Here is a 27046-nt window from a genome sequence, read left to right as displayed (position 1 = left end):
TGCTCTTTTCCCCCACTTCTCTGCAGGCCTGATGGACTCATTTATCAGAAGTTTCGCGATCAGTTTTTAGCCTTCTCCATTTTTCAGAGTGAGTGTGTCTTGCTCAGATTTGGGGTTGGGGGCCCGGTTTCCTGTGGCTTTCACTGTTGGAGGCAGTTGTGTGAAGGGTGTGTCTGTGTGGAAGGGGGATGAGACTGGGGGAGACCCCTGATCCCAGGGGCAGGGGAGGGTCCCGGAAATCCAGAAAGAGCGATCTCCCCCCACTCCCATCAACTCCATCCTGCCACCCAGTCCTCAGCCCCAGGAGAGGAGTGGTTTGACCCCCTCACCCCCGAGAGCTCCAGTCAGTGCCTTTTCCCCTCCAGAGCAGAGCCAGACCAACTGTGCCTTCAGGAACTGAGTGCCGTTGGGAGCACTTTGTTTTCCTCAAAATGGGAATGTATGTTCTTTTTCGCACTGAAGAATAGCTCTGGATTTATATACAATAACGGGTGACCTCTGGGAAGCAGAGTGGGGATGGCTGTGGACAGGGTGGGTGTTTTTACTTTTCACCAAGGACCTGTTTGTTCCCTTTGAATTTTTTACCATGTATGTATTGCCTATTCAAAAATACAGTTTATTTTTAATTTTTTTTCTTTTTTCTGTGGGGGGCAGGAGGTAATTAGGTTTATTTATTTTTTAATGGAAGTACCGGGGATTGAACCCAGGACCTCATGCATGCTAAGCACGAGCTCTTCCGCTGAGGTATACCTTCCCCCCGAATACAATTTAATTTTTAAATAAAGTCCTGGTTACAAACAAACACAAACATACAAGCCAAGAAGGGAAATTAGTTGTAACCCCACCCTTAGGGTATTAACAGATCTATGTCCTTTCAAACATTTTTATTCATAAATATGTATATACACATATACTGCATTCTGTATAGCTTACAAATTTGGGAGCCTTCTACATAGCTGTGCTTATAACCTGGTTTATATTCTTTTACTTTAAAATATTTATCTGTTTATTTATTTATGTGGGGAGGAGTTAATTAGGTTTACTTTTAGAGGAGGTACTGGGGATCGAACCCAGGACCTCGTGAGTGCTAAGCATGCACTCAGCCACTTGAGCTATACCCTACTCCCTGGCTTATATTCTTTTAACAATCATCATGGGTATTTTTCGTCAGCACACAGAATTCTGCCTCATTTTTAGTGACTACAAAGTACCCCATTGTATGGAACTCTCTCTCTCGTGTCTTGGCATTGCCCATGGCTCCCAGCATGATGCCACCATTCCAGCAAGCATCCACTGAATGCCTACTGCATGCCGAAGGAGAGCTCCAGAAGCCTTGTTCAGGCTCAGTTGGGTTTTCAGATGACCTGTTTGTTCCCTTTGAATTTTATACTGTGTCCTTATTATGGTATAAAATTTGTATCTTGTATTCTGGATGAGGGATAAAGCAGATTCAGACCTGTGTGTGTGGTGTGTGTTGGGGGGGGTGGGTGGGAGGGGGCTGTACCCCCGCCCCCGCCCCGGCAGTGAAGACCCCCCGCCTGCGGTGGAGGTGTGGCTGGGCCCTCCAGGCCCTGAGCTGGGCACTGTGCTCCCCCTGCAGGCTGTGTCCAGTTCCTGCAGTATTATTACCAGAGGGGCTGCCTCTACCGACTGCGGGCCCTGGGGGAGAGGAATCACCTGGACCTCACGGTGGGTGAGTAGCCAGGCCTGGGGATGGGGAGACAAGCACTGGCCCTCCCCACGCCCCTAGACCTTGCCCCGCACTCCTCACTGGGAGCAGGTGCCAGTTAGAACCTAACAAGATCTGCCACGTGCAAAGCCAGGGCTGCCGGCCTCACCCCAATTGCTTTTCCTAATTCCTCGTGGGTTCCGTTTCAGCCGATGAGCGCGAGGCCGGCTGTGTGCCAGGCCTCTGATGCTGGCCTCTAGCTTTTCCGTTTTAAATACCTATTTTTTGTCTGTTTTATGATGTACGTAATGTTAGTCTAGTGTTTTTGCACTTACACAATTTATGTATGATTACACATAAATATTTGTAAAAAAAAATACATGTATATACATCGGAAAGGGTGGGCTTAACTTGAACTCATAGGGCTGGGTGTCCCATTGGAAAAGCTCAGAGACCCCTCATCTAAACTTTCAGGGGAGAATGTTTTTAAGAAGAGTCTACTATCTTTTGAAATGGTCATTTACATTGAATTATTCTGCAGAGTAGGCCCTGTTTTGTCGAAAACTCGATGGAAATGATGCATGCAAAGGCTGATAATAACATGCAAAATCCCTTGTGAATTAAAGTATTAAAAACCTAGTGTTTGGCTCATCAGCATTGGTAAGGGTTGTCTGCCCACTTGGTTCGTGGTGACTTGAGGCACTGAGAGCCATCAGGCCCAGGTGGCAGGTGTCTGAGGAGGTGAGGGCTCTGCCCCTCCCCTGCCCATGTGTCTCAGAACTGGCTGATCTCAGAGTGACTGGTGTGGCTGGGCCACCTCACACGGGCACTTCGCTCCCTCCTTCCTCTCCACAGAAGGATTTCAGTCCTGGATGTGGCGAGGCCTCACCTTCCTTCTGCCTTTCCTGTTCTGCGGCCACGTGAGTCCCCTTGGAGTTTGTGGGTTCCCCCTGCGCTGGGCTAACCTGTGGGGAGCAGGTCTTTAGGCCCCCCCACCTCTCTCATCAGCCATTCCCAAGCTGGCCCCACGGGGTCCTGGGGCTAGGGTGGCCCCTGGGTCCAGGGGTGCCAGAGCTCGGCACCAGCTTGCCCAGCCCCAGGTTCTCAAGCTGCTCTGGCCTAGGATGCCCCAGTTTCATTTAGGGGGGCTTTTAGCGTCTCAGGGCAGTTGAGAGCAGAAGCTGGGGGGCTTGGCCCCCCTCCCTGGGCTTTCCCACGTGGGGCTCCGGGGTGATTGGGTGGGGCGAGCAGTGCCTACCTCCCCTCTTTCCAGTTCTGGCAGCTCTACAACGCCGTCACGTTATTTGAGCTCTCCAGCCATGAGGAATGCAGAGAATGGCAGGTATGGTGTGTGTGTGTGTGTGTGTGTGTGTGTGTGTGTGTGTGTGTGTGTGTGTGTGTGTTGGTTGCAGGGGAAGGTTGGGTCCGCATGGGGAGAATTCCTTCCTCAGCCACCCACCTCCCCACTTCTGTGGGGCCTACTCTGCTCAGCTCCTGGGGCTTGGGAGACCATGGGAGGGAATTCAGGAGGCTAGAGAGCCCCTTAGTGATCTGAGAAGCCCAAGGAGGTTTGCACTATGAGGGGGACCGAGGGAGGGGCCCCTGGGACACTGCCCGACCCCGAGGACTCACACCCTTCACCCAGTTGGCCCAGATCCCCGCCTTCTGCTGGCAAACCCTGTGGTTTGCTGGTAGCCTGTGCTAAGGGGGTGCTGAAGTCCCAGGGGGTGTGGTGGGCATTTCAGCAAGGAGAGCGGATCAGAGCCGGCCTGGCCTTTTCCCTCCTTCCGTTCCATTCTCTGCCTCACCTTCCCCTGCCCTGAGCACCGCCCTTCTCTGCACGTCCGCCACCCCCCAGGTGTTCGTGTTGGCACTCACATTCCTCGTCCTCTTCCTGGGCAACTTCCTGACCACGCTCAAAGTCGTTCACACCAAGCTGCAGAAGAACAGAAGCAAGGCCAAGAAGCCGTGAGCCACGAGGCCCACGCGCCCCTCGAGCCCCCGGACTCCTGAGGCTGCGGGGGGACTTCCTCCCCAGCAGTGCCAGTGGCCACTGACAGCAGTGACCTCAGGGGCCAGTGGCATCACTGGGAGCGGGACCGAGGCTGTGGTCCCTGGCCGGACAAAAGGAATGTGACCCCAGCCTGTCCGCACAGTATTAGCTGGCCCCAGCCTGCCTATTTATGACATATTTAATATTGGCCCTCCTCCTTCCCTTAGAATCTGCGGCCTTCCTGCCCCACTGCTCTCGGTGAGACTGGGTCAGTCTTGGTCGGGGCGGGGAGGCTAAGCCTCAGGGAGCCCCTCTGTCCCCTGCTCCTGTCACCTGAGCCCCTCAGGTTGGGCTTTGGACGTGCCTCGCTGGGGCTGGATTTCCTGCTGACCTGCTACTTACTGAGTTCCAGGCGGGGGTGGAAGGAAGCCCCTCAGTGTGCTGTGGAGCCTCCCTCCCGACACACGGCTCCTGCTGTAAGCCCCACGCCTCCGCGGTGGGGGTGTGAGTTCTCAGAGAACCACTGTGGTCTGTGCCTCTTGCTCTTTGTGCTTCCTGAGTCTCCTGCCTGCCGGCCACCTGGGGAAAGCCGCCCTACCTCCCTGAGGCCTGGGGCTTGGCCTGAGGTGCGAGGTTTCCTGTGGGTCACCACCAGAGGGCGCTCCTGCCCTGTTCGGCTGGTTTGAGGACCTGTTTTTTTTTCTGTTTTGTTTTTGACACAAAGTTTGGGTCCGCTTTTGGGGGCTTCCTGACCCCCACCCTTCGGCCCACCTTCCCAAATTCTTGCAATGAGTACTCAGGGAGTGGGACCAAGACCCTCAGCACTGGTTGGGACTTAAGCCAGCATGGAGGTCACTCACTGTCCAGCTCCCTCCCTTCACCTCAGATGTTCTGGAACGTGGGGTGCGGGATGTCTGAACAGCCTCACTTCAAGGAGGCCAGGAAGCTGAGGCCGCACTTTAGAGGCCAGGGCAGGTCTGCTGGTCACCTCGTTAGGCTCTGTATTCGAGGGGAGGGTGAAGAAACCAACAGGTTTGGTAACATCTTCTGCCTCTTCACAGGGGCCTCAGCTGCCCCCAACTACTTTCCTAGAAATCTCCTTTGACCAGAGTTCACAGACGGTGTGCATAGTCATGCTTTGGCCCTCAAAGGGGTTTAAATTTTTAAAATACGAAATTTCCCCTCCCCCTAATAAGATTCCAAATAAAAACCCAGACTTCTGCTTTCCCTAGAGAAATGGAAAGACCTAGCACCATTCCCACAGGGCAGCATGTGGCTGGGCTGAGCTGCCTGTGCAGGATGGGCTGCTTGCTTCCTAGTTTGCCACAGGCCCCACCACTCCCTTTTATCCCTGCCCTACTTCACTCATTTGGGTTTCCCATCTGGCCCTTTAGGCACTTGGGTTTGCCCTAGACTAGGAGTTGGCAAACTTTTTCCGTCAAGGGCCAGATGGTCTCTGTCACACTACTCTGTTCTGCAGTCGTGGGGCAAAAGCAGCCAAGGCATAAATGAATGGGCATGGCTGTGTTCCAATAAAACTTTATTTACAAAAATAGGCAGTGGCCAGACTTGGTCCACAGACTGTAGTTCGCGGATCTCTGTCCTAAACCATCATTTGTCCACGAGGCCTTGGACCGAGTGCTCTGTTGACTCCCCAGGTCATGGCAGGGCCTTCGGGAACCTGGGTGGGGTGGACTTCAGAAGTCTTTCTCAGGCCTGTGGGGCTGAAGCACTGGGTGGGTGAGGGGGTTTGAGGCAGGAGATACCAGGGAGGGCAGGAGCCACCTGAAGCCATTATCTCATCTTAGGTCAACACTGATTCCTGGGCTCACTCAGGACCCAGCAGCTCTCAATGTCCAGGGCATCAGAATCACCTGGGGCACTTGTTTAACTCCTGGACCCCTGACCCTCCAGAAGGTTCAGTGAATCTGCACTGGGGGTTGATCAAGTCTGTTCTCGCAGGAGGCCAGGATGGCCTTGACTCCAGATCTCCACATCTTGGCAGAAGTGGAGGCTCTCAGGGACAGAGGAGAGCTTGGTGACTAAATAAGCCAGTGACATCCTTTTGCAGATAAACAGTCTATAGAGAGACCTGACTTGCCCAAGGTCACTTTTCATCTCGAGTTTCTGGCAAGTAGTTGGGGGCAGGTGGATGGTCCAGGGAATACTTCTTCTTTCTGAGAGGTCCTCCCCGCCCTCATGTGCGCCCAGCAATGCAAAGATGGTGGCCAAGCTGCAGGCTGAGACTGAAGTCCCCTGTGTGGGGCGGAGGGGCGGGGGTGCTGGTGCCGGGCCCCCACATCCGGGGCTGCTGCCTGTGTTCTCCTGATAGGCCCCAGCCCGTCACGGCACCCAAGTTCCTGGGGGGAGGAAGCAAGAAGCTGGAGGATGTAGCCATGCCTATCTCCGGAGCCCAGGCCGGCGGGTGACGGGAGAGCAGGCTTGGGGGCCGTGCGGAACGCTGCCACGTCTGTGTTTACCCAAATACCAGATGTTTTTCAAGCATGGGCTTTGAGGACCTACTGGGTGTGCAGAAGGGACACACAGCTCGGGGGAGGTTGTGTCAAGGGCATTCCTGAGTCCTGGGGACAAAGGCTGGTTCCAGGGTACAGAGGGACCGAGTCCAGCATCCTCACCCATCACCACCACCACGCAGGCCACAGCTCCTGTGTGAGCCCAGAGGGCAGCTCACAGTCAAAGCCCCAGCTGGGAAAAGAGTTCCAGAATGTTCTAAGAGCCTAGCCACAGGCTCCAGACACCAGGCCCTGGAAACACCCGACTCCACGTGCCCTTCGAGAGCTGGGAAGGGGGCAGGACCTGGGGAGCAGTCTGGGCCTGAGGCCCCGGGCCCGTTGGTTCTGTCTGTCATGAGGGCCGAGTGCCCCGCCCAGGGGTGTCAGAGCAGCAGGCACAGCCGGGGGTGTTTCTGCCGATGCGCTTTCTTCAGAGCACTGAGGGCCACCTTGGCAGCCTCTCGGAAGACGTCCTCCACGTTCTCCCGAAACTTGGCGGAACATTCCAGGTAGAGGGCAGCTCGGATCTGCTCACAGGCACTCTGGCCCTGGGTGGGGGGAGGGGCTGGGATTAGACGAGAGGCCTGGGGAGACCCCCTCACAGATCTGGGGACTCTCAGGCTGGAGGCCTTTGGGTGGGCCCCTCTTCCCGTCCCAGGGCCAGCACCCCCGCCATGTGTGTGGATGGAACGTAAGTTTGGTGTGGCCCTTGGGCTGCAGCTGCTGGGAGAAGCCCATCGTGGTCCCCACCTCCCACCCCCTCAGCTTTGGGCAGAGGCGGGGCTGACCCCAGCCCAGAACTGAGGTGGTCTGTGGTGTCTGCCAGGCCTATGAGAAGAGCTGAAGCTGAAGGCCTCAAGACCAAAGGCCTTCCTACATGCCTCTCCCTGCTCAAGTTAGGCAACTGAGCTGGCTGCTAGAGTAAAAAAAGAAAAACTTTATTTCTAAAATTTATTAATGCCTATTCCTTTTTATTAAACTTTATTAGTTTTCCTTTGGGTTCCTTTTATTCTCCCCTGCATCACCCAGAAGGCCGCCGGGTTTGGTCAGGCTGCTGAAAGGAAGCCTGCTTTCCAACACGGGGCTGCCCATCCAGGCCCCGGGGGGATGGGACAGGCTGGTGTTTAAAGGCCCAGGCTGTGGCTCCACTTCAGGTTAGCTGTGTGACCCTGGGCAAGCTATTTACCCTCTCTGAGTCTCAACCTCTCCCCTGAAAAATGGGGGATGCTAATAGTACCCGCCTTAGGTTATAAGGATTAAATATGGTAAGTAATGGAAAGTGCTCAAATGTGCTATTGATATTAATATTTTAAAATTATTATTCTTAGCATCCTGCTGGCTTCAGCTCGCAAAAGGCCACTAAGGCACACCAGATGCAGGGGCCACAGGGCCTGGGAGGCTTTTCGGCCATGGCTGTGCCTAGGGACCTGGGGTCCTGGCTAGGGGGCAGGGACTGGGGAGGGGGCCCCTGGCCCACCTGCATGTAGGTGATGGGCTCCAGCTGGGCCGCCCGCAGCTTGCGCAGCTGCTCCTTGTCCTTCCTCAGGTCGGTCTTGCAGCCGATGAGCACCATGGGGGTCCCACGGCAGAAGTGCGTGACCTCAGGGAACCACTGTGGAAGGAGAGGAAGGAGAAGGCGGGCATCAGGGCTGGGGCCCACGTGTGGCCCCACCCCCAGAGGCAGGCAGGTGGGGAGATGGGCCTCACCTTGATGAGGACATTGTCATAGCTGGTAGGGTTCATGACATCATAGCAGATGAGCACGAGGTGGGTGTTCTGGTAGGACAGGGGCCGCAGCCGGTCATAATCTTCCTGCCCTGAAACCAGACAGCAGGTGCGGGTCAGGGAGGCACCACTTGTCCACCTGAGTCCCCTGCCTGGGCTCAGATGGGTGAGAGGCTGTGGTCTCCTGGGCAAGCAACTCTTAGTTTCCTCATCTGTCAAACAGAGGTGGCAGCCCACAGTCCTAGACAGTAGCAAAGATTATGCCACAAGATAAATGCCATGCACGCTCAGAGATGGGCCTGATTGCCAGGTAAGTGCTGGAAAAACGGCTAGCGGTTGGTGACGATTACCTCTCCCTCCCACCACCCTGCCCGGGTGCTCGGGTTTACAGCAGACTCTGAGGCCAAATCCCTTCCCTCCCTGGAGATTCAGACCAGTGGGGCTGGGTGGGCCCAGGACACTGCAGTTAACCATGGATGGTGGCCCTCCTCCAGCCTGAGAGGTGCATGGCCTCTGGTTGAACAACTCCTGCCATTCTGACCAGCGCTGGGAGGAGGGTGGGAGGATTGCTGGAGGCGACAAGCACGCCCCCTCCCAAGTCCACCCTGCACAGCAGTTGTCAACCCCACTGCACACTAGACTCGCCAGGGAAAGCTGACCGCTCCTGGCTCAGCTGGATCACAACCCAAGGCTGGGCTTGGGCAACGGTGGGTTTGGTTTAAAAAAAAAAAAAACCAACTTTTTTTATACTGACAGTTTCAAACCTACATAAAAATTGCAAAAAAGGGTGCAAAGAACTCCCTTAGCCAGATTGACCGAATGTTCACATTTTGCCCAGTTGCTTTATCTGTAGACAAACCCTCTGAACCACGTAAGAGGTAACTGGAGAACTTCAGCTGCTTTACCCGCCGGGGAGAGTTCCCATGTGGTTTTTCTAAGAACAAGGACATCCTCTCACCTACCTCAGTATAAGTATCAAACTCAGACACCAACACTGTATTCTAATCCAATCCACAGGCCGTGTTCAGATTTTACCTACACTAATGTCCTGTAGTAGTTTTTCTCCCTGGTCCAGAAGCAGGCCTAGGAATAGGCGCTACACTTGGTAATCAGGCCCCAGTATTTTTGAAAAATTCCCACAGAGAGAAGTGAGACCCTTTCAGGCCCATTGGCGACTCCCAGCTACCACTGCAGAAAGACTCGGTTGGTGACTTCCTTCCTGGGAACACAGAACATGGAGCCAGGAATCCCTGCCGCTGCCTCCAGCCTGTGGGTGCCTGCCCCCTGCTCCCTCCCTGCCAAAGGCCTCTCAGGACAAGTGGCCTCTCCAGTCGGCCTGCCCCCTGCTCCCTCCCTGCCAAAGGCCCCTCAGGACAAGTGGCCTCTCCAGTGAGCACAGACAGGCCAAGTCAGCTCCAAGACCCCTGCTGATGATGGGGTACAGCCACCATCTCCTCCCCACTGGCTCCCCCGCAACCCAGGGATACCGGAGCAGTGCAGTGACCCGTGATCCAGTTATAACGATGGCTGGGCCATCCTCAGGCCCTCCTGCCCTCAACACCACAAGGCTGCAGAAACCCTTGTAGGACAGTGGAAAACTGGCCCAATATGCTAGTCCAGCCCATCTCCTCCTCTTTCCACACACGTCCCCAAATTCTCCCCTCTCCTAACCTCTGTCCACATCTTCCTAGACCTGTGCTATCCAATGTGGCTATTTAATTAGCATTAAAAATTCAGGCTCTCCATTGCACTGGCTACATTTCAAGTGATTAATTGCCAGACGGCGCCGGTGGCTAGCGTAATGGGCGGTACAGGTGCAGACCACTTCCATCGTTGTGGTAAGTTCTGTGGGATGGCATCCTCATCCAAGCCACTGTCTGTCTCCTGCTGCCCCTCAGTCCGTTCCCCACTGGGCAGCTGGAGGGATCTTAAAACACAAGTAAAATCATGCTCCCTCTCCCCTCAGCTGGAACACCTTCAGTGGCTCCTTACTGCCCTTTGTAGGAAATCCAAGCATCTCCCAGTGGCCCACGTGGCTGGCGCCCCCACCCCCCGACTTCATCTCCCTCCCTCCTGCCCTCCTCACTCACTGCGGTCCAGCCAAGGTGGCCTCCTTGCTGTTTCTCAACCAACCAAGCTCTCGTGCCACACCTGGGATGTGTTTCCCTCATCCCTCCCCCCCATTTTCTTCCTAGCACTTTACTTTTAAACATTCAGGCTGACCATCCACAGTATCTCCTGTCTCAGGATCACCACCTTCGCTCTCCCTCTACTTATGGATAATATCTCCTTGTACTTCGCACTTCTGAGAGGGCCTTTGCCTGCGCAGGATTAAGAAATCTCTACAACCAGCATCTGATCCACTAAGTCAGGGAACTTCCGAATACCTCCATTTACAGATAAGGAAACGTGAAATGACCTGCCTGAGGTCACTGAATCGCAGCCAGGACTGACCCCCAGTTCCTTCAATTCCAAGGCCAGCATTCTTGCAATGCTCCCTTCTGCTTTGTAGTGCAGAAAACAGGTCCCGGGCCTCTACGATGTAACAGTGCGGCTCATAATTCTGGCCTAACATATGTTCTGATTCCTTTTTAGAAATCTGGCAGGAAAAGACAGTGGTTGGAAAACAGGGCTACTGTGTTCTGACGTCTTCCCTGGTCTTGCTGGGCTGCCCTCAGACAGGCCTTCCCTGGCCACTCCAAGTCTGTCCCCGCCCTGCCTGTCCCCACCTGTCCTCACTCACTCACTCACTTGTTCACTGCCTGTCTCCCCGGGGACTGTGAGCACCCTGAGGGCAGGGGCCATGCCTGTCCTTGAAAAGTGTTCCCGGCACCTAGCAGGTGTCCAGTCACTACTGGCTGGTAGGTTGTTCTGAAGTTGTTCAAGTCTTGTCAGATGCGGCAGAGACAAAGGCTGGGACGTGCCATCAGGTTTAGCAGTTACAGCCTGTGATGATTTCAGCAGGTTGATGAGGGCAGAAGTCAGGCTGCAGCAGGTGGAAGGAGGGAGTCAGACCAAGCCTGCTCCCGTGCAGGGCCTCTGTGCCCTCTTCTAGAAGGCTCTCCCCAGGTAGTGGTGAGGCTCACTCCCTCCTTTTCCTTCAGACCTCTGCAGAAGTGTTACCTCTTCCAGAGAACTTTCCAAATGCTCTGAAACAAGAGCCTCCTTTGCAGTCTGTCCCATGACTGACTGTGGCTTTATTTTTCTTCCTAGCAAGTGTAACTACCTGATGTCATTTTTTTTTTTTTTTTTTTGGTATTCCTCAGGAGCACGTAAGCCCCCTGAGGACAGGGCCATCTCTGTACTGGTCACTGTTACATCCCCTGAGACACAGACAAGCTCAAAAAACATTTGGGGAATGAGTGAACAAATGTGCGGGTGAAAAAAGTGTAATGATAATCTCTGTGGCTTTCAGGTGTGCAAGGGCATTTCACTGCCATCACCTGTGTTAATTTAAGCAGTCACTCTGGGAGGGACGCTGGGTGGGGCAAGTGCTTCCTGTTAGGAGCCCACGTGGGTGGCCAAGGGAGGCCTTTTTCAAGGTCATAGACCTCCTGGGAGCTGAAGCACCAACTCAGAGCCCAGCTCCAAGGTCTGCTGTCTGCCCAGCCACTCCAAAAGTTCCAATTCTCCCAAGGGAGCCTTCCCCAGTCTTTCCAGTTGGGACTTAACCTCTGGACCTCAGTTTTCTCATCTGTGAAATGAATATGTGAGGAGCAGGTGAGCCTTGATAGTAATAAAAATGGTCACTACCAACAATATTTATCAGCAGTGCTCACTCTTTGCATGCCAGGCCCCATTCAAAGCCCTTTACCTGCACAGACTCCTCATTCCTCACTACCTGGTCTGGACAAGGTAGAGCTATTGTTATCCCCATCTTACAGATGCAGAAACAGAAGCACAGAGAGGTGAAGTGACTTGCCCAAAGTCACACAGCCAAAGAGAAGACTTGTAAGGGACAGAGGACTACAGGTAAAACTATTGGGGTGCCCCCCTCTAAGGACAGAAGGTGGGAGCGGTCCTCACCCTGCAAGCCCCAGCCCTGACCTGGAGAGGGAAAGGCTGCCAATGCCAGCATTTCAGGAGAGGGAGGGACCCTGGGAGAGGATGGGCAGCCAGCCCAGATCCCAGCTCCTTCTCCAGATTGCCTTCTTGGCTGGACGGCGCCTGGCTCAGCTTTCCCAAGAGTCAGTATGCGCCTCCACACAGGGACCAGGCCTGCAGGTGATGGACTTTCGGGTGCTGCTGGCCTCGTGTCCCTCAGGAGGGTGAAGTCAGGAGAGCCAGGCTCCACTCAGACTCACATTCCATGATCTTGGCACCTTTCTTCTCTGCGCCTCATTTTCCTTATCTGGAAAAGGGGTGATAACCTTGCCCTTGAAACTGGAAGTGAAGGATTGAGCGATTCTGGGCAAAGGTGTGGGCCTGTGGTTACAACTGAAACAGAAACTCCCAAGGACAGGGGCCTGCGGAGGAGATTGTAACCCCTGATCTTTGGACCCAGCAGCTTTAGGGGGCCTGTCAGCCACAAGGTGATAGAATGACACTTCCCCATTTATCACAGTGATGCCAAGGCTTAAAGGGGCATGTCACCTGCCCAGGGGTGAACAGGGGTCCCAGTCTGGCCTCTGTGGGTGGGCTGGAGAGGTTAAAAAATATGTCGATTTATGTGCAAAAGGATGCATTTGCTTCTGGAGAGGAAAGGTCTTCTGGGCCATGGCTCCTCTTGAAGAAGCCCATCTTCCTGAAGTTGGTGGTACTGTGGGGCAGGAGGAAGTGAGGCTCTGGCCTTAAGTGAGGCTGCTTCCTTTGCGGGAAGGAGCTCTGCCCTGGCAGTCATATTCCCTGGGACAGGGTCTCTAAGGCCTGGAGCTGGGTTCAGGAGACTTGTCACTGGGCCACAGTGGTCCTCAAATCTGCTGGAGGATAGCCACAGGGCATGTAGTTCCCAGCTCCAGCCAGGGTGGAGGATTGGTCAGGACAAGGGTGCAGGCAGAAGGGGAAGCTGCCAGAAGAGGAACATACTTTTACTAGCGCTACTGGGTCCCACCCACCTGCGTTTCCTCTGGGGCTGGGGCAGCCCTGGCCCGTAGTACAGACCAAGTTCCGACAGACCTGCAGGATCTGCTCCCCGGTCCCCAGGGCTCCTGGCTCCTAGACACCCCTCCTGTCCCTGATTCCTGTCTTAGTAACTGCTTTACCCCCCACTTTTCCTATCTCAGGCTGGTAAGGGGACCACAGCTCCCCACCTCCCAGGGGCAACTCCACCCCATCCTATGATGCCCCAACCCTGGGCCCCACCCCAAGGCCCAGACAGCTCTGCTCTGGTTGGTGTCTTAACATCTCACCTCGCCCTGCCTCCCTTCTCTCTGCCCAGGAAACTTCAGACTTTACCACAGCTTCCTGCCTCTGAGGGTGTCAGGGTACAGCCCCCGCCTTCCTTCACCTCTGCACACCAAGAGCTCCGTCACCCCTCCAGCCACCCTCCCACCGCTGCGGTGTCTGTAACTGCTTCCGCAGGATGGAGACAAGTAGCCAGACTGTCCTCCCACGTGGACCCCCATGGCTGAGGTCCTGGGTGTGGAGAAATACAGCATCCCGGAGGCCACCCCATCCCGGAGCTCTGGGCACCACTGGTTGATGGGAAACATGCTCCCCTGCCCCCTGCCCTCCACCATGGGGTCTAGCCCATCAGGTTCTAGAACCTTCTACAACTACCTTTACTAGACTCATCTCCATCTCGGCCACTCTCATCACCCTCTTAGTCTTTATCTCTCTTGAGCTGGTCACCTGGCCATCCTTCCTTTCACTTTCTCCTGATATCTGTCTGCCCTACAGGCAGAGACAAATCTTATCTTTATCGCAAAGGACTTTCTCCAAGGATGTCTCTGCATCTAGGTCTCATCTTCATTCATTCATTCATTCATTCATTCCGCAAGCCTTGCTCCAGGACAAACACTGTGCTAGGCACTGGCGTGTGGAGGAGGAATGACCCAGTCCTTCCTCCTTCACGCTCCTCCTGACAGTGGGGCTTCCTGGCGGGAGACCCTTGGGGGAGCACTCACGTCTCTCCCCCCCGGAGTACCTCTCCTGGGGCTGTCCTGCCTGCTGTGTGGCCAGCCTACTCTCCCGGGGACTCCACTGACAGGTTCAAACCCCAGCGCTGCTTTTCTGTTGCCTGGAACAGTCCTGCTGAGAAAGCACGGGTGGGGGCCGGCACAAAACTCTGCAGGCCATGGATTCAGAAGAACAGGCCTGGGCTCGGGCCTGGGCCTGAAGGCGGGGGTTAAAAAATCACAATGACAGCAGGTACGAGCTCTTCCTGTGCTAAGTGCTGCACACCACATGGATCTGATTTAACCTTCAGGGCTATTTTGACCTTGATTATAGAGGAGGAAACTGAGGCCCAGGTGTCGCCTGTGACACATAGCCAGGGGAGCTGGCATCAAAGCCCAGGTCTGACTACAAAGTATGCGGAGCAGCAGGAAACTGTGGATGAGGTTCTCACTGCCTGGGTGGTCACCGCTTCTGATGACTCTATCCCTCCCACAGCAGCTCTTAGTGAAAGTCCTGCCTTATAACAAGTAGAAGCTTTCCAGAACCTCCACATGATAACCGACCCTGGTAAGTTCTTTGAGCATCTTTCTCTGGGTGAGGCCAGAAAGACCAGAAGTGGTCCCTGCTCTGGGTCTGACGGGGGAGGCTGCAATGAACAGTGAACCCCAGAGGATCTACTGGAGAAACTCTGAGGGCAGAGGGAGGAGAGAGTAAAATCTACCCTCTGATTCTCCCTGCCTCACCAGCACTCCAGCCACAAGGTGGGGTTAATGAACCTGTCCCTACCTGGGTCCCGGACAGGAAGCGTGTGAAACCAAAAGTGTCCCAGACACATCATGATGTTTACTGCTCCTGTGGCCACACCCTTGGGAATTCCTCAGACGCCTGTGGCTCTCCCAGTTCACGGGGCTGGAGGTATGGCCGTGTTCTAGGGGTGGCCCTGCTGGACCCTCGGCCAACAAGAGAGGGTCCTTGGAGGCCACTGTATTGGGGACACACCCATATAGCAAAGTCAGGAATGGAGGAGGGGTCTGAGGTTGAGAGTCCCCCTTTCCCCATTCTCTCCAGGGTGGAATGAGAGATGCCACTGGCAGCCTTATGGAGGGGTGGGGTTGGAGGGTGGTCGTGGATTTGGGCCCCATCCAAGGCCAGTTGGAAGACTTTACCTCATACATATAAGGCTTGGCTGACAGGGGAAGGGGCACCTGATGATATGGTTCCATGCAGGTCACTAAACACTGAGTCACAGAGGCTGGGTGAGGCTCCAAGTGGGGACCCCGACCTTTGCTCCCCAATGTTGATTCAGCTCAGTAGGAATCAGGGAAGGATGGAAGCTCCCCAAGGGTACCAGGTACGGCAGTATTACCCAAATCCTCCCATTGGTGGCTGTGCGCCTCCCACCCAACCCCCAACAATAGGAATGCTGGTGACTGTGACGCAATTAGCATAAATAAGCTTGCCTTAGGAGCTGCAGGTGGCAGAGAGAATCTTATTTTGGCCATACGTCCCCTAGAACTCTGATCCTTTTCCAGTGCCCGGTTTCTTCCCAGGAAACTAGGAAGAAGCAGAACTGTAGCCACAGAATCATCGAAACACAGGCTCAAAATTGTAGATCACAAAATTCCAGAGCCATGCACCATAGCCCGTGGAATCCCAGAAACATGGGACTCAGAATTTATATTTGCAGGGCTCTGGAGCCTCAGGACTGTGGGCCACAGAATCCTGGAGTCACAGGCTCCTTCCTATCTGTAGCCCAGAGTATTCTAGAACATAGGACCCAGCAATGCAGCCCGCTGAATCCTAACACCAGGGGACTCAAATCCGCAGCCCAAGGAATCTTAAGAAACCACAGCATGTAATACACGAAATCCTGGAGCCATGGTAAAGCAGAAGCAGAGCCCACAGTTTTCGAGAACCACAGGAGAGGAACGAAGCTGTGAGCCCTCAACACATCAGAGCTAGGAGGGTGGCCCAGGAGACCACCTCCTCCAAATATCCTCCTTTAACAGAGGGGGCGACTCTTTCGGCCTCCAGTACCACTCAACCAGGCGGTGGTCAACCCGCTCCCAGCCAGCGCCCCTCCACGGCCTCCAGGAGTAACGAGATGTCAGGTCCCGGGAGAGGCTGGCGGGCGGGGATGCCCGGCGGGGGATGCCGGTCAGGGGAAGTCCTTCGGGCGGACCCGGACCCACTCAGCACAGGCGCACTCACCGGCGGTGTCGTAGAGGTTCAGGGTCACCTCCTTACTGCCCACTGTCACGCTGGCTGTATACTTCTCGAACACGGATGGGGCGTAGTGCTGTTGGAGAAGGGGTCGGGCTGGTTCTTAAGGGATGCGGCGTGGGCCCAGGGTCCAGCTGGACCCCCATCCCCCACCTTCCATCTTCACCCCATCCAGCTCAGCCACCCTCACTCTGCCCAGCTCTGGAATTCCCGAGGGGGCGCCCCGGGGTGACGGCCACCTCTCAGTGCTCAGGACGCCGGGGACCCGGGGTCCGGGCTTGGGGGGTAGGCTTAAGCCCGTCCTTCGCCCCTAGTGGTCCCAAGCCCTTCCCCCTCAACCCCAACCTGCCTCCATCCCCCCGGCGGGCCTCACCTCGGGGAAGGAGCCCTGGCTGTACACCATGAGCAGCGAAGTCTTGCCGCAGCCGCCGTCGCCCACGATCACGATCTTCAGCTCCTTCCTGCCTGGGGCCGGGGCGGCGGTCGGGGCCGGGGCCCCAGGGGTGTCCATAGCCGGGAGCCGGCACCACTGGCGGCAGCGCGCGCGGCAGAGAACTGGTGTTGAGCTATTGGGGGCGGATCCTGGGGGCGGGGCCAGGAGAAACCCCGCCCCCAAACCGACACCGCCTCCGCCAGCCAGCCAACCAGGTCGACCTCCCAGCCTCAATTTGACTTCCTGCTAGGGTCTCGGTCCAGTCTTCTCTTATTCGCAGGGAAACTGAGGTAACTGACAAACGGAGTGCTCAGCAGCAAGCGTCGCTCCCATCTCACGGCTCGGCCCCCACCAGTAAGATCTGACCGTTTCCGCCCCTCCCCGCCGGCACTCTTGATTGGCAGACTCTGTCTTCCGGCAAGGACCCTCTGATTGGCCGATTCGGCCTTCTCCATCGGATAGAGACTCTTTGATTGGAGGATTGTCCACCCAGCACGCGGGCTCGAGGAGCCTTTGGTCTCAAGCTCTGGGGAAAGCCCCCCAGCTTTGTCCCGCCCCAACTGCGTGGTCTTGGGGAATTCCGCTCTGACCCCAGTTTCCCCCCAGAATGTAGAGTCGGTGGTACCAGGGAAGATCTTGGCATGGGGGTGGTGTTTGCCTACCTGGTCTGGCCGTCTGGGAGCCTGTCTGTGTGCAGACTGGGGAATAGCGGTGCCGCTTACCTATTACCCCACCTCCCAAAGGTGGAGGTCTGCCGCCCTCTGCCGGGCAATCTCGGCGCGGTGGCTGAGAGAACAGGTGAACCGCCGCGGAACCATACCCTTTCGAGGGTTGGCCCCAAACCACGCGGCCGGGAGGTTCTTTCTAGCAAGTACCAGAGGCGTGAACCAAGCAAGACACCGTTGAGAAGGGGACGGGGAAAGCCAGAGTAGATCTAGTTGAGATCAGCTGGGCCCCCTTCGGTCCACCTTGGAGACTGATAGCCCCGCTCCCACCAAGAAATCTGTGTTCTCCAGCCAGCAGCCACACATATCCTTAATCCTAAGAATTCTCCCCAACCCTACCACCCCCTGACCGAAACTGCTATTTAATATTTATTCTGAACGGCTATTATCAGGGTGGCTGGATGAGACCACCCATGCCCCTAACCCTTCCCTTCCTGAGACCTCGGGGTGTCGTTTGCATAAACCAGGCCAGTGGTCAGGAGTGACAGACGGACCCCTCCCCCTCCCAAGCAGGTGCGTGCTAGGCAGGGACCGGGACATGGCTAGGTGAGAGCAGGGTCTTTTCCAGCTGAGGTAGGACCTCTGGTAGTTTCCTCAGAGAAGCATTGGCAGGACTCAGGATCCTCTAGCCCCCACCCGACCCAGAAGATTCCCTATTCTCAAGTTCTCAGCAAGACTCAGGTAAACTTTACTTCGGAGAGGAAACTGCCAACCTGGCAGTTCCATAAATGCCAGGTCGAGGTTTTCTGTGGCTGTTAAGACATGATTTGACCACGAGATGGCAGCAGCGACTGCCCGGGAAGCCCCCAAAGAGCCCAGGTCTGGAAAGAGACAAGGCCTGACTCCAGGATGTTAAGTGCAAAGCCCTATCCTATCACCAGGCCAGAGGGCAGCTGCTGGCTCAGGCACCCCTAGACAGACTTACAGCAATTCATTCATTCCATTTTTGTAGCACAAGTTTATTGAGAGGCAATTGTGTTCCTGCCTTTGAGGAACTCAGTCTTGGGGGAAGCAGTCTACAGAAGTCTGGGAGATGTGAACAATTTAGACACCAGAGCCCCTGTGGTGCTCAGGGAAGGTTGTGAGCTGGGTAGCACACAGACTAAGCTTTGCAGTGCTCACAGGAAGGGCTAGTGGAAGGAGGATGGGTACCCAGCCCAGCATATGCATGGTGGCTGGAAAACCTCATCAGTAGCTGGGGAGTAAGGAGCAAGGCCAGACATAGTTGTCAAGGAAAACCAGGGTTAGTTAGATCATGGAGGCCTGGCTGCCTGGCTCAAGAGGGGTGCCGGACAGAGGCTCTGAACAGGAGAGGAGCCCAGTCAAAGCTCTCTCTGGTGATCAGGAAGGAGCTTTGACTGGCTGGTGAGGCTGAGACAGGCCTGTGCCATCTCTGCACAGTGGCAGCCTGAGGTTGGGAGGAGAGGAGGCAGCCAGGTCCAGGGGCATATCAGAAGTGAGGACCAGAGGAGGAGGCCATCACTCACGGAGGAGAATGGAAGAGGGCTTTGAGGAGGGGAGGACTACTTACCTTTAAGCCAGGCACAGGCCTCTCCCTTCTGGCTGCCTCAGGCCTGACCTCGCATCAGAGACCCTGAAGCTCAGGGAGGGACTGGGAGAGTAAGACTGCTTCATCTGAGAGGGGCCTGGGGAGAATTCACTTAGGAGGGTCACTCCACTGAGCAAACTGTGTTAACCACTCCACCCGTGGTGGGAGGGCACTTGACTTTCCTCAAAATCCCCAGACCTCAGTTTCCACATTTTCTGTCCAAGAAATGGATGTCAACTTATGACAGAAAAAATGACTTACACAAAACTGAGAGAGGGAGGAAGAGGAAAAGTGGGTCTCCCCAGCCCGGCCCAGATCCAGGAAGGACAGCTGACACTAGCCCCAGCCTGCCCACCCACCCCTGCCTGGGCAAGAGGCTGGCAGAGCCCCAGCCCCACCCAGCCTGGAGCGTGTTTGAGTTGGACCTGGCTCCAGTGGTGGTGTAGGGGCTGGATCTGTAGCTAAAAATACCCAGCAGCCGGGCCAGCTGCTCGGAGCTTCCTCAGAGGCACTGGGCCAGGGCAGGCCAGCTGAGGCACTGGGAACACCCACACACCCGGGGAGCCCTGCTCCCTTACCTGTGAGATGTTCCGAGGACCTCGGTCATTCTTCTATTCCCAGCAATTCCTGGAAAGACTTAGGAGAGTAAGAAAGATTCCTTAAGCTGGTTCTTGCCAGGGCTGTTGAGACGTAAGCCTAGAGAAGCTGGCAGGTGGCATTTGTGTTCACATGTAGACCTAGGCGCGAGTGAAGCCAACTGAGCCCAGGAGAGAAGTAGGGCCAGACTCACTTTTGTCTCGTCAGGGCAGATTGGCCAGCATGGGTGAGAACAGGGAATTTAATGACAATGCTTATGACTTCCACTTCCTGGTGCCTCGGAACACCCAGGGAGGTCACCACACACCCAAGGGGTCATCCATCCCATGGGAAACAGAAGAAACTGAGCCATCCTCTGAGGTCCTAGAGATAGGAGGTGGCCCAGGGTGGCCTGGGGAGTCCAGGCTGTCTATCCCTGCCCGAGGACTCTCTACAGGCCTCATCACTTGGTGGTGGGGTCACGGGAGTCAGGCTGGAGTATAAAAAGCTGCCCTCACAAAGCCAGACTCAGAAACAGCTCTAAAGGTTATCCACCAACTTCCTCCTCCCTGGTTCACAAGGGGAGACCACGACTCCTGTTAGGGGTGGGAATCTGTTGAGGTCACTGGCTATTTGGAGATAGCACTGGACCGAGGCGGCCTCTGAGCTAGCGCGGTGCTGATCGCTACAGTCCAGGCAGAGGCCGAGTCTCCACCCAGAGGGTCCCAAAGGTCGTGTTCCACGCTGGGGCTCCCGTGGGATGGGCCGGAAGGGGCGGGCCCCTGGCGTCCAGTAGTAAGGCAGGTCCAGCCACCTCCCGCCCTTCCGCTGGCGTGGCCCTCTCCAGGCAGGCTCCACCGGCCGGCGCGGGGAGCAGCCCCGCCCCGAGCCCGCGGGGTGACCGGTGGGCGGAGCCAGCCTCTCCGGGAGGAACAACAGTCTGAGGACAGATAGGCTGCCCCGCCCCTCCCCTCCCAAGGAGGAGGCGATAATGGCGTGGGGGACAGAGAGATAGAAAGGAGGGTGAAAAAGGAAGTGGGGAGTCCGATTCTTCCAGGTCATCGGGACACCTCTCCCTTTCCAGAATCACACTCGGACCACAGTTGAGCTCGTAACTGCTCCCTAATTGGTCAGAGATTGGGAGTGGAGGAAACTGCTGTTAGCCCGCCAGGCTGCTGCTGCTGGGAGGGAAAGGTTTAAATCTATTATTTAACTATCCAATGGCCACGGGAGGTAAAGACCCCTGCCCCAGGAAGCCCCAAGGACTATATCAGAAGGGATGCTGGGCACCCTCTGGCGACAGAAAGGGCACCCGAGATCAAGCGGGTTGAATGAACTCAACAATGGCAGAGCCAAATTAAACCTCAGGAGTGTGTAAGGAAGGAAGAGGCTCCCGGGATGTTAATGTGAGCCTCCACAACTTTTACAACGTGCTCACCCTGGGTAGGGAAGAGTCTGGTTTTGGGTGTGGTGGACTGCACCCCTTCCCCCCCAGCAAACAAGATACCCGAAACCCACCTTATCTGGTGCTGGAGACCCTCTCGGGGCCAAGGCATGGCAGCCAGAAGGAGCCAAGAGCCTCATGCTGGTTACTTAACCAAACAGCTTTCCCGGCTCAGGGGCAGTGATGCCAGCAGACAGCTGGCACAGGAGGGAGCCCAAAATAACCCAGACAGCTGGGGCGAGGGGGTGCCATGGACACAGGCTCTGGGCTGGAAGTCAAGACACCTGGAACCCCATCCTGGCTGTCGGTGATGACCTTGCATGCGTCACTTCTACACTCCGGGTTGGGGGGGACCCCAACTCATGACCCATCATGAACAGCCTGTGGAGCCAGGGGAAGGCCACCATCCCAACGCACATACTGGAGGAAAAATGGTGCTGGCTCCAGGCCTGCAGAAAGTCAGTCTTTCCCTTTGCCCTGAGGCTTTGCCACGTGCTTGGGGGTGGGTGAGTGGGGAGGAGCTCACAGACAGCCCAGCCCCCATTCCCAGCAACCACATCACAATGGAAGCCAACTAGTGTGAAGCCTGAACGAGAGGCCGGCCCCCTTAATCGCACTTAATCCTCCCTCCACCCTTTGCAGCAGGCATCATTATCATCACTTTACACAGGAGACTCGCCCAAGGTCACAAACACAGCTGAGAGTCAAGCCCACAGCTGCCTGCCTTAGAGCCTCCCTTGATTAAGCACCAAGACGCCCCCAACAAAATCTCTGGGTCAAGCCCTACAACTCCCCCAATCGTGTTTAGCCCCCACATTGAAGGATGGGGTAAAAGTGAGCAAGGCTGATCAGACCCAGAAGCCAAGCCTGGGCCCAAACAGGGAGACAGTGAATTCAGGGGCACCTGGACCCAAATGGTTCATCAAAGTAATCACAAACTAGAGGTCACATGGGGGAGGGGTCAGAGATCAAGGGTCATACCATCTCCAGCTGTGGAGCTTCCTGGAGCTAAAGAGGATGGGAAGCTGTGGGTGGTCAGCTTGTGTTAAGAGAATAAGGAGAGAGCTGTCATTACTACCAAGCCGAAGACTGCACCAAGCAATGAGCTCAGGGCTTGAAGTGCCCAAGCTCCTGTCCTCACAACACCCATGTGATTCAGATGCACACTCAAATTTGAGACTCACTGACCCATTTGTGCGGATGGGGAAACTGGGGCTCAGAGACTGTGCAGCTTATGCAAGGTCATAGCAGATAAAATGGATAACCAGGTTTCAAATCTGAGATTGTCCAATTATAGAAACAGGGCTTTTTTGGGGGGTGGGAGGGGTGGGAGAGAGTAGGCGTGAGGTGGAATCATCGGCAATTCCCTGGAAGGAGAAGAGTCAAGAAACATCTTTCTTAGAGGAAGCTGGCCCAACTCTCAGGTCCCTCTGTTCTTCACCTCCCTAGCAGCCAAAAATCAGGGGAAGAGGCCAGCTCATACAGTCACCCCACATGCCCCCACTGGGGGCCGGAAGGGAGGGCCAGTACTCTGCCGGGTTTCCTAGCAGCCGGCTGTGCCTTTCAGAAGAGGCATCCAGGGCCCTCCCCCCACTACAAAACACACAACTGGGAAATACTTGCAAGTGCAGCCTCTCCTATGCTGCTAAATACGGCAAAGAATTGCACGCCCCAAACTCCTGACAACAGAAGCTGACAGGCGGGATGGATGGACCAAGAGGGCTCAGCAGGCAGCCGATTTCACACACACAGTCCCACATATCTGTGTGGGGGAGGGGCTGCAGAACCAGACTAGCGGGTTTGGGGTGCCCGCCCTCCCTGGGCTCCAGGCCAAAGCCCCCCAAATCTCCTTCGCAGACTGGGAAAGGGCTCACACCTACCTTAGTGGGAGGATTGTCAGAGTCAAACTAGGCCTGCTTCTGCTGTACAAAGGCAAACAGTCCACTCTGGGCAGTACCGGACCCCTTCTCTGGTTAAGAGCCTGGGGGGAAGAAATCGGAGAATTTTAGGGAGTCTATGAGCACAGACAGCTCAGGGGATCCTAGAGGGAAGGGGAGCCTTACAAATGCCGCCCCCACTTCCCAGCTGCCAAGGCGCCCTCATTCTAGAATGGATAAAGGAGAGGGGGGTGGCTGAGTCACCAGGGTTCAGCCGGGGCGCGGAGCAGCAGGAGGCGATCATCTGCATTTCCAAAGGCCCGCCCCATCCCCTCCCCCAGGAAGGCCGGAGATGTGAGGGTTTACCCCAGAGCCCTCCGCCTCGGGGGATCCCGGGGACGGCCCGCCCGGCTTTCCCAGGCCCCAACCCCCCACCCCAGCCTCATCAGAGCTGGGCTTGGCGGCTGTGCCTGGATGACCACAACGGGACGTCGGTGGCCTCCGTGAGGGCTTCATGCCCAAAGTGGGGACAAAAGGGGCCCCAATCCCTCGGGCTCGGCTATCAAAGGGCGGTTGGGAGCCAAACATGGGCGCCGAGGCCAGAGTGGGCAGCGGGAACGGCCTCGGGTCAGGGCCGGGCCGCGAGGAAGAACTCCAGGGCCTCTGGAAGAGCAGGTCGGGGTCAGGGGGGCAGCCACGACGCCCCATGGCCCTTTGCTACAGGCTCCCGCGCAGGAGGGAGGAGAGACACCGCGGCCCGGCCCGGCCCGGGAGCGAGGACTTCTCGTGCCCGCCGGGCCCCCCTAGTAGGGTGCGGGGTCCCAGGAGGTTGCGGAGCCCGAGCTCATCGTCGAGGCTTCCGGGGCCAGGGGCATCCCCGCAGGCGGCGGCCTGGAACGCGGGCGGCGGCCTCCCCTCCCCCCGGCCCCGCCGCCTCCTTCCCTCCTCCCGCCTGGCGCGCGGCGGTCGCCACCGCCCGAGCCGCGGGCGGCGCGCGAAATGGCGCCGGTCTGACCGCCTCGCCCGGCGGAGGCGAGCGCGGGAGCCGCGGAGCGCGACGCCCCTAGGCCCGCGGCCCCCGAAACGGCCTCTGCAAACACCCCCCCCCCCGGCCCGAGGAGCTGTGCCCTGCGGGGCCCGGTCCGGCCGAGGGACTGCCGCCTGCTGCGGGCTCCCAACGACAACCAGGAAGGGAGAAAGGAAGAAGAGAGCAGCCGCCATTAGCCACCCGCGCCCGGCCCTGGCCCCGGCCCCAGCCTCGGCCTCGGCCCAGCCCGCGGCTCTGTTCTGAACCTGAAAATAAAACTCGTGTTTGGGAGGGAGGAGCGAGCGCGGCCGGGAGGACAGGCAGCGATCGGGCTGCAGGCGGGAGAGATGCTGCGTCATGGTGCCAACATGGACGCTGGCCTTTTGTCCTTTTGCTCAGGAAGCGCAGGCGCGCCCCAGAGCCCCAAAAAGCCGGCTTCGGAGGGCGAGACCCCCCAAATCAAAATGGAAAGCGGCTCTAGGCCCGGACGGAGAGGTTTCCTCGGCTTTTGAGTCCCCTACCCCTCACTTAAAATTTTTTTTCCCCACCAAGCCTCAGATCTAAAAGAGCAAGGAGGACCAGCGCAGGTGGCTCCATAGATGCCCGAGGTCGCTTGGGAGACCCTCCTCTCGCCTCCGGGGCAGAAGGGGCGAAAGGGTCTAAAGGGCCTGAAGAGCCCTCCTCGTCCCCCCACCCCTTCCCGATCCGGCTGCCAAACATAAAGCTCCAGAAACCTCCGTCTCCCCTCAGCTCCCAAACATTTGCAGCCCTTGGCCTGCTCGAAAAAACATTTCCTCGATGGGGCAAAAGGCACTCTTTTTTTTTTTTTTTTTTTTTTACTTACCCGCTCAGCCCGGTGCCATGGAGTCTGGAAGATCAAGCTGGGCGGAGGTTTAGGAGGTGTTATTGTAAAAAATATCTTTTAGGGGGATTGTTTAGTTGGGAATATTGGGGGAATGGTGGTGTCCTTTTTTTGTTGTTGTTATTACCTTTTAAAAGTTACATTCTCATGGAATTTTCTGCTCCTTCCACTTCTGCAAACTTTCCAGGGTTGGGTTGGCAAAAGGCGGCTTCGCTGAGGACTGTTTACTGCTCTGGATATAGCAATGGTGTGACCGTCATTAAGAGACAAAAGGCGAAAATACACAGTCAAATCAAACAAAAGGCAAAAGACGCACCGGCCATCCCAACCACCAGAGAAAATACCCCCGAGTTAACGATGGTGTTTGGCTCGAACCAGCTAGGACTTGTTTTCCAGTTTTAATCTAGTTTCCTGTGACGGCTTTAGTCTCTTTACACAAAGAGGTCTTCCTTTCCCTCACCCCCCCCCCCCACTAAGACGAGAAAAACAGAGATGTTTTTCTTCAAATAGATCGATTTTCAAAGAAAGTGTACATGTTACTGGGAGGAAAGCTGACTAGCATTTATTGCTGTAAACATTTTCAAAAGCTTAAACTAAAACCTTAGCTTTATAAAAGCAAAATCGTCTAAAAGCATATTAACTGGCTTATGTTCGACAAGAGCGACAAAGACATACATGCAGATGAAGGTTCAGAAAATTAAAGGACATCTCAGAAACATTAACATGAAAACTGCACTGCGTAAGGACAGAATGGATTGGGTACTTACAATGTAAAAGGTTTGTAACAACTTAAAAGAATAACAACTGCTTACAATTTTCTGTTGCCATTTCGCTAGTCCTAAAACTATACATTTAAAACATTACCTTGTTAAAAAGAGAGCAGAAGGAGTTAATAAGATGGCCAGGTTTAAGTGTTTAATAGAGGAAACTATATATATAAATTTATTGTTCAGTCAAGAGAATAGATTAAGACAGCTCCAAGCTCCCCCCACCCACCAAGAAAAAAAGAGGAAAAAAATTAAATATGTCATTTACTTAGGTTTTTTTGAATTCAAAATTGTTAACTGCTGACATTAATGGTGTGCTATGACCTAGTTATACAAGACAAAGATGGATTCCAAGTCATAAGGAAAAATCCAGATCTTTTTAAAGTCTTCTTCATTCTTCCAATTGTGAGTCCTTTAGCCTGTTGACAAATGTTAAACACAACACTGAGGCGTCCTGAACTGGATGGTGGAGTCAAAGGAAAAACATTCCCCATTTGCAACAAAGGAAAAACCCACTTGGCCATTTAATTCCATTGCAGAAAAATGGCTCCCCTCATCTGTTGGCCTCTCCTTGGTGTCTGATGAAGGATGTTTTGAGATCAGCGTCTAATAACTCAAGCCCTATAGAAGCCGCGCGCTGATTGGCTGCCGCGCCCTGCCGCCCTGCTCCAGCCAATTACCTACCCACGGCCAAATTACAAACCCCGAAAAGAGCCCCAATATGAAATACACCACCACGAAGCCCCAGCGAGGCGGCTGCCTCGCCTTGGCCGCCCGACAGGAGAGGCAGAGAGGGCTGCAAATGCGTCCTCGCGAAGCCCGGGAGCCTCGGAGTTGAACTCACAAAATGGAAGCCGCGCGCTGATTGGCCGCCGCCACTCCCGGACCTTTAATAAAGAAAGGGGAAGGAAAGATAAATGCAAAAAAGGGGGACTCTCTCCTCCGCTGGTGGCTGGAGGGAGGGGGAGGGGTGCGGGGAAAGAAGCATGTGTTCGCGACAATTACTGAGTGCTCTTCTCCAAAAATAAAAACAGAGAAAAAAGCTTCTATCACACAGGTCCAGGAAAGGGCTACATCCTCCCAGGAATGTGAATGCTAATTTGGTTAAAATCCTGGTTTCCCCTGCCCAGCTCAGCTCCGGGGGAAGGGGGTCGTGGGGCAAAAGAGGAAGCCGGAGCCGAGATACCTCGATTGCAACTCGTCTTGGAGCCGCCTTGTCTCCCCTCACGGCTCCCAGCGTCCAAACATACAATCAAACACACACGCCCCAAAACCCAGCCCATTCCCCTGAGCCCCCACGCGCCCACCTCCGGTCTTGGCAGTTTGGAAACAGTTTTGGAGGCCTGAGGCGCAAGCCGCGGCTCGAAGAGTAGCCCCAGCCGCGGGAGGTAGAGCCTGGGGAGACCCCCCTCCCCTGCCAGCCAAGCCCCCCACCTAAGTCCCAGCAGAATAAATAAATTAAAAGGCCTTCCCCCGGGGAGGGGGGAGGCAGTGTGGGAGCGCGCGAGTGAGGGGTGGGGGGCCGCTGGGGCCCGGGGCTTTGGCGGCGCAGCTGCCGCCGCCGGGAGACTGCCTGGGGAAGCGGCGAGGAAGGAGAGGGGAGGAG

The 27046-nt window shown here is 55.7% G+C and overlaps 2 protein-coding genes and 1 long non-coding RNA gene across 11 annotated transcripts in view; 1 reads left to right on the top strand and 2 right to left on the bottom strand.

Moving 5' to 3' along the window:
* TMEM120B (transmembrane protein 120B) overlaps window positions 1–5226 on the top strand; it is a 40154-nt gene extending 34928 nt beyond the window's left edge. Inside the window, exons 8-12 of one of the 2 annotated variants that reach the window (XM_032471505.1) lie at window positions 27–88; window positions 1601–1689; window positions 2525–2589; window positions 2943–3011; window positions 3528–5226. In XM_032471505.1, the coding sequence (XP_032327396.1) occupies window positions 27–88; window positions 1601–1689; window positions 2525–2589; window positions 2943–3011; window positions 3528–3579 (337 nt within the window). In that variant the 3' untranslated portion in view covers window positions 3580–5226. Of the gene's footprint in view, window positions 1–26; window positions 89–1600; window positions 1694–2524; window positions 2590–2942; window positions 3012–3527 lie in introns of both variants that reach the window. The other variant, XM_032471504.1, reaches the window with a different exon arrangement.
* A 190-nt stretch (window positions 5227–5416) lies between these two features.
* Window positions 5417–17614, bottom strand: RHOF (ras homolog family member F, filopodia associated). Its single transcript, XM_032471506.1, has 5 exons — window positions 16554–17614; window positions 16169–16256; window positions 7883–7992; window positions 7653–7787; window positions 5417–6723 (listed from the first exon to the last, which is right to left on the bottom strand). The coding sequence occupies exons 1-5, from the start codon at window positions 16689–16691 to the stop codon at window positions 6559–6561; spliced, it is 636 nt and encodes a 211-aa protein (XP_032327397.1). The 5' UTR covers window positions 16692–17614; the 3' UTR covers window positions 5417–6558.
* Window positions 17615–18276: 662 nt separating this feature from the next.
* Window positions 18277–27030, bottom strand: LOC116660915. 8 transcript variants are annotated; one of them, XR_004316567.1, is made up of 5 exons: window positions 26748–27030; window positions 26285–26327; window positions 25957–26018; window positions 24801–25859; window positions 18277–22888 (listed from the first exon to the last, which is right to left on the bottom strand). It is a non-coding gene; the product is annotated as an uncharacterized LOC116660915 (long non-coding RNA). The 8 variants fall into 8 exon arrangements; XR_004316568.1 differs by lacking the exon at window positions 25957–26018 and having other exon boundaries at window positions 26748–27029; XR_004316564.1 differs by having other exon boundaries at window positions 24801–26018; window positions 26748–27025.
* Between the last annotated feature and the right edge of the window lie 16 nt (window positions 27031–27046).

This window comes from Camelus ferus, chromosome 32 (assembly GCF_009834535.1).
Source record: "Camelus ferus isolate YT-003-E chromosome 32, BCGSAC_Cfer_1.0, whole genome shotgun sequence".
In the NCBI taxonomy this organism is placed as follows: domain Eukaryota; kingdom Metazoa; phylum Chordata; class Mammalia; order Artiodactyla; family Camelidae; genus Camelus; species Camelus ferus.
This window is presented reverse-complemented; position numbering and strand designations above follow the sequence as displayed.

Coding starts and splice junctions, on each gene's coding strand:
- RHOF (XM_032471506.1), bottom strand. CDS start 16,691: ATGGACACCCCTGGGGCCCCGGCCCCGACCGCCGCCCCGGCCCCAGGC. Junction 16,257..16,553: donor GCCAGGGCTCCTTCCCCGAG/GTGAGGCCCGCC, acceptor CTTCTCCAACAG/CACTACGCCCCATCCGTGTT. Junction 6,724..7,652: donor AGCCCATCACCTACATGCAG/GTGGGCCAGGGG, acceptor CCCCCCACCCAG/GGCCAGAGTGCCTGTGAGCA.